The sequence below is a fragment of the Aphidius gifuensis genome, linkage group LG1 (assembly GCF_014905175.1).
Source record: "Aphidius gifuensis isolate YNYX2018 linkage group LG1, ASM1490517v1, whole genome shotgun sequence".
Classification (NCBI taxonomy): Eukaryota; Metazoa; Arthropoda; class Insecta; order Hymenoptera; family Braconidae; genus Aphidius; species Aphidius gifuensis.
The window spans coordinates 13,780,744-13,790,960 of NC_057788.1; the positions used below are offsets into that span (position 1 = coordinate 13,780,744).

Below are 10,217 nucleotides of genomic sequence, written 5' to 3' on the forward strand. Positions count from 1 at the left end.
GCTTTTAATTTCGTATCCTTGGGCTGGGCTCAAGCATTCTATTAGTCATCGTCAAATATTATTTATAAATTAATTTTTTCTCTAATTAAAAATTTCATTGTTTTTATTTTTTTTTTGTTAATAACACCACATGATGACGTGTCATTGGAATTTAGCATATAGCATAGAAACAACTGAGGCGGCCGCTTGCGGCCGGCGAGGGCGCTAGTATTATAAACAATTACCAAAAAAATTAAAATATTCAGACAAACTCGAAATACAATAACCAAGAAAATTTAAAATATTCGGACAAACTCGAAATATTATAAACAAAAAAAAATTTAAAATATTCGGACAAACTCGAAATATTATAAACAATTACCAAAAAAAATTAAAATATTCGGACAAACTCGAAATATTATAAACAAAAAAAAAATTTAAAATATTCGGACAAACTCGAAATATTATAAACAATTACCAAAAAAAATTAAAATATTCGGACAAACTCGAAATATTATAAACAATTACCAAAAAAATTAAAATATTCGGACAAACTCGAAATACAATAACCAAGAAAATTTAAAATATTCGGACTAACTCGAAATATTATAAACAAAAAAAAATTTAAAATATTCGGACAAACTCGAAATATTATAAACAATTACCAAAAAAATTAAAATATTCGGACAAACTCGAAATATTATAAACAAAAAAATTTAAAATATTCGGACAAACTCGAAATATTATAAACAATTACCAAAAAAATTAAAATATTCGGACGAACTCGAAATATTATAAACAATTACCAAAAAAAATTAAAATATTCGGACACACTCGAAATACAATAACCAAGAAAATTTTTTAAAATATACGGACAAACTCGAAATATTATAAACAATTACCAAAAAAAATTAAAATATTCGGACAAACTCGAAATATTATAAACAATTACCAAAAAAATTAAAATATTCGGACAAACTCGAAATACAATAACCAAGAAAATTTAAAATATTCGGACAAACTCGAAATATTTTAAACAAAAAAAATTTAAAATATTCGGACAAACTCGAAATATTATAAACAAAAAAAAAATTTAAAATATTCGGACAAACTCGAAATATTACAAAAAAAATTAAAATATTCGGACAAACTCGAAATAATTTAAACAAAAAAAATTTAAAATATTCGGACAAACTCGAAATATTATAAACAAAAAAAAAATTTAAAATATTCGGACAAACTCGAAATATTATAAACACAAAAAAAAATTTAAAATATTCGGACAAACTCGGAATATTATAAACAATTACCAAAAAAAATTAAAATATTCGGACAAACTCGAAATATTACAAAAAAAATTAAAATATTCGGACAAACTCGAAATAATTTAAACAAAAAAAATTTAAAATATTCGGACAAACTCGAAATATTACAATAAAAATTAAAATATTCGGACAAACTCGAAATATTATAAACACAAAATAAAATTTAAAATATTCGGACAAACTCGAAATATTACAAAAAAAATTAAAATATTCGGACAAACTCGAAATATTATAAACAATTACTAAAAAAAATTAAAATATTCGGACAAACTCGAAAAATTATAAACAATTACCAAAAAAATTAAAATATTCGGACAAACTCGAAATATTATAAACAATTACCAAAAAAAATTAAAATATTCGGACAAACTCGAAATATTATAAACAATTAACAAAAAAATATTCGGACAAACTCGAAATATTATAAACAATAACCCAAAAAAAAATTTAAAAAAAATATTCAAGCGTAGATATTAACTATCGATTATTGAACATACATCGATAATTTATTATTTAGATTGTTTAAATTTTAAATAAAAAAATTATTATCAATTTATCGATTATTACCACAAAATCGAACTCGTATTAACCTACGATGTGTAATTTGTTAAAATGTTATAAGCGGTCCAACGATATATTGACTATCTAAATAGGATCGATCTTTTATTTATTAAACATGTGTACATGTTGAAATATATATATAAAAAAAAATTTTTAATATATCGATTATTTCCATAAAATCGATTATTTATTTATTTAAATTGTATAAAAATCACAATTTTCAAAGGGAATTTTAATATATATCGATTATTTCCATAAAATCGATTATTTATTTATTTAAATTGTATAAAAATCAAAATTTTCAAAGGGAATTTTAATATATATCGATTATTTCCATAAAATCGATTATTTATTTGTTAAAATTGTAAAAATTTCAAAATATTAAAAAGGGAAATTTAATATATCGATTATTAAAATAAAATCGATTATTTATTTATTAAAATTGTAAAAATGTCGCAATATTTAAAAAGGGAATTTAATATATCGACTATTAAAATAAAATCGATTATTTATTTATTTAAATTGTATAGAAAATCAAAATATTAAAAAGGGAAATTTACTATATCGATTATTTTTAATAAAATCGATTGTTTATTTGTTAAAATTGTAAAAATGTCAAAATATTAAAAAGGGCAATTTACTATATCGATTATTTCCATAAAATCGATTATTTATTTATTAAAAAGTTTATAAATGTCGAAATATTAAAAAGGGAAATTAATTATATCAATTATTACATAAAATCGATTATTTATTTATTAAAAGTTTATAAATGTCGAAATAAAAAGGGAAATTAAATATATCGATTATCTCGATAAAATCGATTATTTATTTATTAAAATTGTATAGAAAGTCAAAATATTAAAAAGGGAAATTTACTATAGCGATTATTTTTAATAAAATCGATTATTTATTTATTTAAATTGTATAGAAAGTCAAAATATTAAAAAGGGCAATTTACTATATCGATTATTTCCATAAAATCGATTATTTATTTATTAAAAAGTTTATAAATGTCGAAATATTAAAAAGGGAAATTAATTATATTAATTATTTAAATAAAATCGATTATTTATTTATTAAAAGTTTATAAATGTCGAAATAAAAAGGGAAATTAAATATATCGATTATCTCGATAAAATCGATTATTTATTTATTAAAATTGTAAAAATGTTGAAATATTTAAAAAGGGAATATTAGTTCCCAATTGTTTATGCAAAATCGAAATATTATTAATTATTACTATATTAGTAATAATTATAAACAAAAAGGGGGATTAATTATTTAAATAAAATCGAAATGTTGTTGTATTATTATTGTAAAATAATAATTTATTTAAATGGGACTATTAACTTCCAATTATTCATGTGAAATCCAAATATTATTAATTATTACTTTATTAGTAATAATTGTCAAAAGGGGAATTAATTGTTTTAAATAAAATTGAAACGTTGTTGAATTATTATTGTAAAATAGTAATTTATTTAAATGGGAATAATAATTACCAATTATTTATGTAAAATCTTATTATTCTCTATTACTTTATTAGTAATACTTATCATTAAGGGGAGTTAATTATTTAAGTAAAATTGAAATGTTGTTGAATTATTATTGTAAAATAATGATTTATTTAAATGGGAATATTAATTACCAATTATTTACGTAAAATCAAAATATTATGAATTATTACTTTATTAGTAATAATTATCATTAAGGGGAGTTAATTATTTAAATAAAATTGAAATGTTGTTGAATTATTATTGTAAAATAATAATTTATTTAAATGGGAGTATTAATTTCCAATTATTTATGTAAAATCAAAATATTATTAATTATTACTTTATTAGTAATAATTGTCAAAAAGGGGAATTAATTATTTAAATAAAATTGAAACGTTGTTGAATTATTATTGTAAAATAATAATTTATTTAAATGGGAATATTAATTACCAATTATTTATGTAAAATCAAAATATTATTAATTATTACTTTATTAGTAATAATTGTCAAAAAGGGGAATCAATTATTTAAATAAAATTGAAACGTTGTTGAATTATTATTGTAAAATAATAATATATTTAAATAGGAATAGTAATTACCTATTATTTATGTAAAATCAAAATATTATCAATTATTACTTTATTAGTAATAATTATCATTAAGGGGGTTTAATTATTTAAATAAAATTGAAATGTTGTTGAATTATTATTGTAAAATAATAATTTATTTAAATGGGGGTATTAACTTCCAATTATTTATAAAAATTCAAAATATTATTAATTATTACTTTATTAGTATTAATTGTCAAAAAGGGGAACTAATTATTTAACTAAAATTGAAATGTCGTTGAATTATTATTATAAAATAATAATTTATTTAAATGGGAATATTACTTACCAATTATTTATAAAAAATTCAAATATTATTTATTATTACTTTATTAGTAATAATTATCATTAAGGGGAATTAATTATTTAAATAAAATTGAAATGTTGTTGAATTATTATTGTAAAATAATAATTTATTTAAATGGGAGTATTAGTTTCCAATTATTTATAAAAATTCAAAATATTATTAATTATTACTTTATTAGTAATAATTGTCAAAAAGGGGAATTAATTATTTAAATAAAATTGAAATGTTGTTGAATTATTATTGTAAAATAATAATTTATTTAAATGGGAGTATTCATTTCCAATTATTTATAAAAAATCAAAATATTATTAATTATTACTTTAATAGTAATAATTGTCAAAAAGAGGAATTAATTATTTGAATAAAATTTAAATGTTGTTGTATTATTATTGTAAAATAATAAATTATTTAAATGGGAATATTAACTTCCAATTATTTATGTAAAATCCAAATATTATTAATTATTACTATATTAGTAATAATTGTCAAAAATGGGATTCCATTATTAAAAATAAATTGAAATATTATTTATTATTATTTCGTAAATAATTAATTGTGCCCATTTAATTTATTTTCCCCTCACTCACTTACGTTGTTTGTTTTGTTGGTGTTATTATTGTATGTTTCATTCCATATTAATTATAAATTATAAGCGAAAAAAAAATTTAACAACTTAATTAAAAGCCGACAGAGTTTTAAAATCATTCATGCACTATTTTTCATGCTATTATTTTATTTTATTATTTTCTCTCTTTTCTTTTCTCTTCTTATTTCTCTCCTTTTTTTTTTTTTTTGTTAGGCCCAGTTACCGGTTATCGCTTTAATAAAAGGGGGGTATTTGACCGTGGCAAAAAAAAACATTAAGGAATGGGAAAAACCCAACAACACCCCAGGTAGCTAGGTAGATAAAATAAAAGAAGGGACCGGAAACATTAAGAAAAATAAAATTTTAATGTTTTCCCGAAGGTCCCATTAAATTCTATTGTTGTAAGCCCTGCACGCTTGTGCAAAAATCCCTTTATTACAATGGCAATTTTATTTATTTTATTTATTTTATTTATTTTATTTATTTTATCTCTTGTATTTTTCTCTTTTTTTTTTTTTTTTATTTCCCACGTTTTAAATTTCTCCTTTAAACAATTTCTCCTTTTACTTCCCCTTTTTTCTAGAAACAATTTATTTAAACAATTTTTCTCCCTCAAAAAAATTCCCAGAATTTCCCCGTATTTTCCGCGCGCGTACTAATTTCTCCGGCTTGATTTTACCCTCCGCGAACGCATTTTTTTATCTTGAAACCGGACGAGCCCCCATGAAATATCGTAGCCGGATTATTTATTAGACAATCAATATTGCCCTGTAAAATAATCCAACTAGACATGTATTTTAATTAACCCTGTTTATCCTGCCCAGCGAAGGAACATTAGAAAGGTAGGGGATAATAATTACGTAATGTAGGGAGAGGTAAAAAGGAACCTGAAAAATACGCGAAAAAGCAACACAATAATACAATAAAAAAATAACTTTAGTTAACACTTGTAAATTTCGGTAAAATAAAAGCACAATTTATTTGTAATTAAACCCACAAAATATTACACAAGAATGTGACACAAAATAATTATTAAAATAATTAACCCAGTTAAATACGTATGCGCGCGTCGCTTCGAAAAGAGAGAAACTAAGCCATGCGGTCGTAGTGGAGTCAGAGACTAAACTTTGCAACAATTGCGAGTAACCGAACAATAATTATTTTTATGACGGCTGAATGATTAACGACGGGATTGAGAAGCAATCCAGTCGATTGGATTAATAGATCACTGACTCTACATTAACACTACGATGATGCTTGGCTTTTACAGTAACAAATAATTTTACACTAGTTATAAATTCGATGAGCAAACACTGAGTTAAAATTTATTATAGTAAAAGGTACTTACATTGGCTGTCGAAATATTAGTTTAGCGCTCTAGCGACGGCGTGTACCTTGAACGTTGTGTGAACCTCGGTTCTTCAATTGACAGGTGGCAGTAATTATTTTATTACAAATAAAATAATTATTATTGAATTACGTACGAAATTGTACTGGTAATGTAACAGCTTCTTGAACAGTTACTGAATATATATATATTTCAATAAATATATATATATATATATATATTGTCGTATGGTGACACTGACTTTACACTGGTATGCTATGGAAGGAGCGCTTTTTGCGGCGTATTCCGTAGTAGCGTCGATTTTTGACCATGTGGTCGTAACTTGTACAATAAAATATTGACGTACTTTTCGTCAATAAAATATAATTATTTAATATAAAAACTGTATTTATTTTATTCACTGTTCAATTTATTAATTGATTTAATATTATGAATGCTTTAAACTTTATTTTATGCAAGCAAGAAAGACTTTCAGACCACGCGGTCGTAACTTGTACAATAAAATATTTAATTATTTTTACCGAATAATATAATTATTTAATACAACGAATTGTAATTTATTTTATTCACCATTTAATTGATTAGACAATTTAAGACAATAAATGCTTTTAAAATTATTTCACACAAGCAAGAGAAAGATTTTCAGACCATGCGGTAACAAGGTTTTACAAGTTAAGATTGCAAATGATTTTATGGCTTTAAATTGATAAACTAAATAACCAAATGTTATTTAATTATTATTGAAACAATAAATTAATTTAATAATCAATAAAATAAAGAATAAGTATAACTTACAATTTGTGTTGGTTGATAGAAAAATATTCTAAGTTCTTAAACTTAAAATGCGTTGAGGCCAAGTGCCAAAAATATTAATGCTGGAAGAGCGACGAACAGGTTGACTTACAACCCAAGAGTGAACGACCTAGGATCCAGGATCTCGGTCGATGACCGTAAATCCTCAGAGTAGGGGTGGATCCTTCGGGGACGTTCGGTTTTTCACCATAGTATAGTGTCTATTTTCTTGTATAACTTAATTCCTATTGGTCGGGAAAATCGTATGATTTTCCGACGTTAATTATAATTATTTCTAGTTCCTTAATTATGACATGAGTGGTATCGAGAGAATCCTTGTAATTTTAGGATTCTGTCGATATCACTCATTATATTAATTTGTATGTAATTTTGATTGTTAAAATTGGCGGTTTGGCCGCTTGGCAATAGTGCCGGCTCGAGAGATTTATTGAGGGTGCAATGCCTCTAGCTCCCCTAAATGTAGTGTTTCTACAATCAGTAAGATGGAGTTAGGGGCATTGAAATACACCCTCAACATTTATTATTAACATAAAAATTAAAAAGTTAATGCGCCTACCGCAGGACATTACAAGAGCTTAAATACATTTGATTTCAAAAAATTTTGTTGAAATAAACGAAAATGCAAAAGTGTGAAAAGTATCGAATTTATTTTGTTGGGTATACATATATGATGGCTTTATTATTTATCGACAAGAATCGGCATTACCGACTGCCAAAATGCGTTCTCCGTCATTTCTTTGGATTTCTTGAGAGCCTTACTGTACATAGCTTCCCTCTATAGTACATAAATAATAATGACAAATATAAACAACAATAAACAAGTGTAAACAAGTACTTGATGTACTTATATATAAATAAACAAGTACTTTATATGAATAAACTAATAAATAAATTAAATAGTTTTATTCTAGCTGATTCCAGCTATTTTTTATTAAACTTTAGAATTTACCTGTAAATAATGCAGAAGTGAGTTGCAGTGAATTGATACCTTAAATTGCTTATTATTTTGTGCTTCATTAGTTAAACCTGTATTTAATATGATGTTTAATATGATGTATTAATGACGTTTTATTGACAAAAAAAAATCTAATGCTATTACAGTTAGCATTTTTACTTATATTTATTTACTTGAGCTTAATCAATAATTAGTTTCGAAGACTTCAACACACTTCAACAACAAGTCTTGCATTATAGTTAGGTTATGTTTTAAATATTGTGTTGACATTTGTTCAGTGACAAAAAACCAATGATATAAAAACAATGAAATAAGAATAAAAATATAATAAAGAAATTATTTATATTGATTTAATATATTGCAATTTTATTGATGAATCAACACCATCAGAATTTTTTATATTGTTAATATAATTAAATTCAAGTAAAATAATGAATAACATTAAGTCAATCATCATTAGTAAATAGTGAAGAAGGTTTAATTGAATTTTTACAGGCCATATTATTAGTTTATATGCTGAGGCACATCAAAAAAATCAAAAAGTACTTGATGAATAGATTAACAAGTTATGACATTAATTGAAAACGAATTTTATTAGCCACTAGAAATAATAAATTAAGCACAGTATTTATACATAATTATGTTACATATTTATAATTTTTAAAAAAATATATATGATATTATAACATAGTTGTAAAGAAACTCGTACCATTATTTCTAAATTGAAAAAAAAACACATGTAATAAAAAAAAATACAAGTAATATTGATTAATCATAAAATGTTTGAATCATTATTTTTTCGTTTTTCAATAAGTTATAAATCCAATACAAATGGTAAAAAATATTAAGTTATCAAGCTAATGAAAAATAAAAAATGATAAAAAAGAGTTATATGTTTTTTTGAACCTGAATGGATTTTTTTTTTTTTTTAACGAATCAAAATTGTCTTCTGCACATTGGACATGTTCTGGTCCTCAATGACCATCTTTGTATAAAACCAAGACAGAATACGTGTTCGCATGGTAGTATTCTGTCTGGTTGGGATTCTTCACTTGTACATATGTAACAAACGTCACCTTCATTGCTGTCATATGGCAAACCCATATCACCTACCATTGCAGGTGCATTTGGATTATCATGGAGTATTCTATCTTCTGAAAAGTTTAACAATTTTGTTAAACAAATAATATATTATGCAAATATATGCATAAAGTAAAGTACTCACCATGATTAACAGAAAAAATAGGCAAATCTTCAAGTATTAATTCTTCATTTTCAATAGGTTGTTGTTGCTGTTCTATCTGCTCTGGCTGTTCTGCTTGCTGAATACCACGTCTTCCATATTCCTGATAAATATACTCTTCATGCAGAGCTTGATCATTCAATCTCACAGGATTTCTTACAAGGGATATAATATTCACAGGAATAATAGAAAAAAAATAATCGTATATTCAATTATTTTTTCAAAAACTATTTGAGGCCGAAAGATTCCCAAATATTCTAGAACAGAGCTTTTAAAGAGCTTTCGATCATATTAATAAAAATAATTAAATTTAGATAAAACTAATAAAATTATCTTAATTTATAATTATCTAAATTTATCTCCATTATTCTAGAAGTTAAAGCAATTTAAATCAAGTTTTTTAATAATTTTGGAAAATTGGCAATGAATAACTCAATGTAGATAGAGACATCGTAAAAGGCTCGAAATTTGCATCTTGAAAAACTCTATCACCCGCATTGTGCGTTTTTTCCCCCATCTTCAATAGTTTTTCAGAAAAAGAAAAAAAACTTTAAAATAGAAGAAGAAATTCAAATATTTAGTTTTTTTTCTCAGAAACTATTCAAGGCCGAAAAAAAACCCACATTTTCACAATCTAGATGCGTACGATGGCGATTCAACATGCAAGACTATGATTATAATATTGTATATAAACAAGGACGAGTGAATGCGAACGCAGACGCTTTATCAAGAAATTTTCCTCAAGAATATGCGAGTGTGAATGATGAACGAGTGATGTGTATTAGACAGTTGTTTACTCTGACCGACGGAAAAAGTAAATCACGAATAAAACCGAGTACTCTAAATAAAAGAATTAAATGTACATCATCCGACGATACGGACAATAAAAGACAAAGACGTGCGTATAAAAAACGAAAGAAAAGTATAGAGTTATCTGATACTTCGAGTGACGAGTGGAGCATTAAAAATCTTAAACAGCCACAGCTGATGATT

At 23.9% G+C, this 10,217-nt stretch overlaps 1 protein-coding gene across 1 annotated transcript; it reads right to left on the reverse strand.

Annotated features, from left to right (window-relative positions):
• Positions 1 to 8,917: 8,917 nt before the first annotated feature.
• Positions 8,918 to 9,722, reverse strand: LOC122855679 (E3 ubiquitin-protein ligase RNFT1-like). The gene is made up of 3 exons (XM_044157266.1): positions 9,717 to 9,722; positions 9,207 to 9,327; positions 8,918 to 9,135 (listed from the first exon to the last, which is right to left on the reverse strand). Exons 1-3 carry the CDS (start codon positions 9,720 to 9,722, stop codon positions 8,918 to 8,920), a joined length of 345 nt encoding a protein of 114 aa, XP_044013201.1.
• Between the last annotated feature and the right edge of the window lie 495 nt (positions 9,723 to 10,217).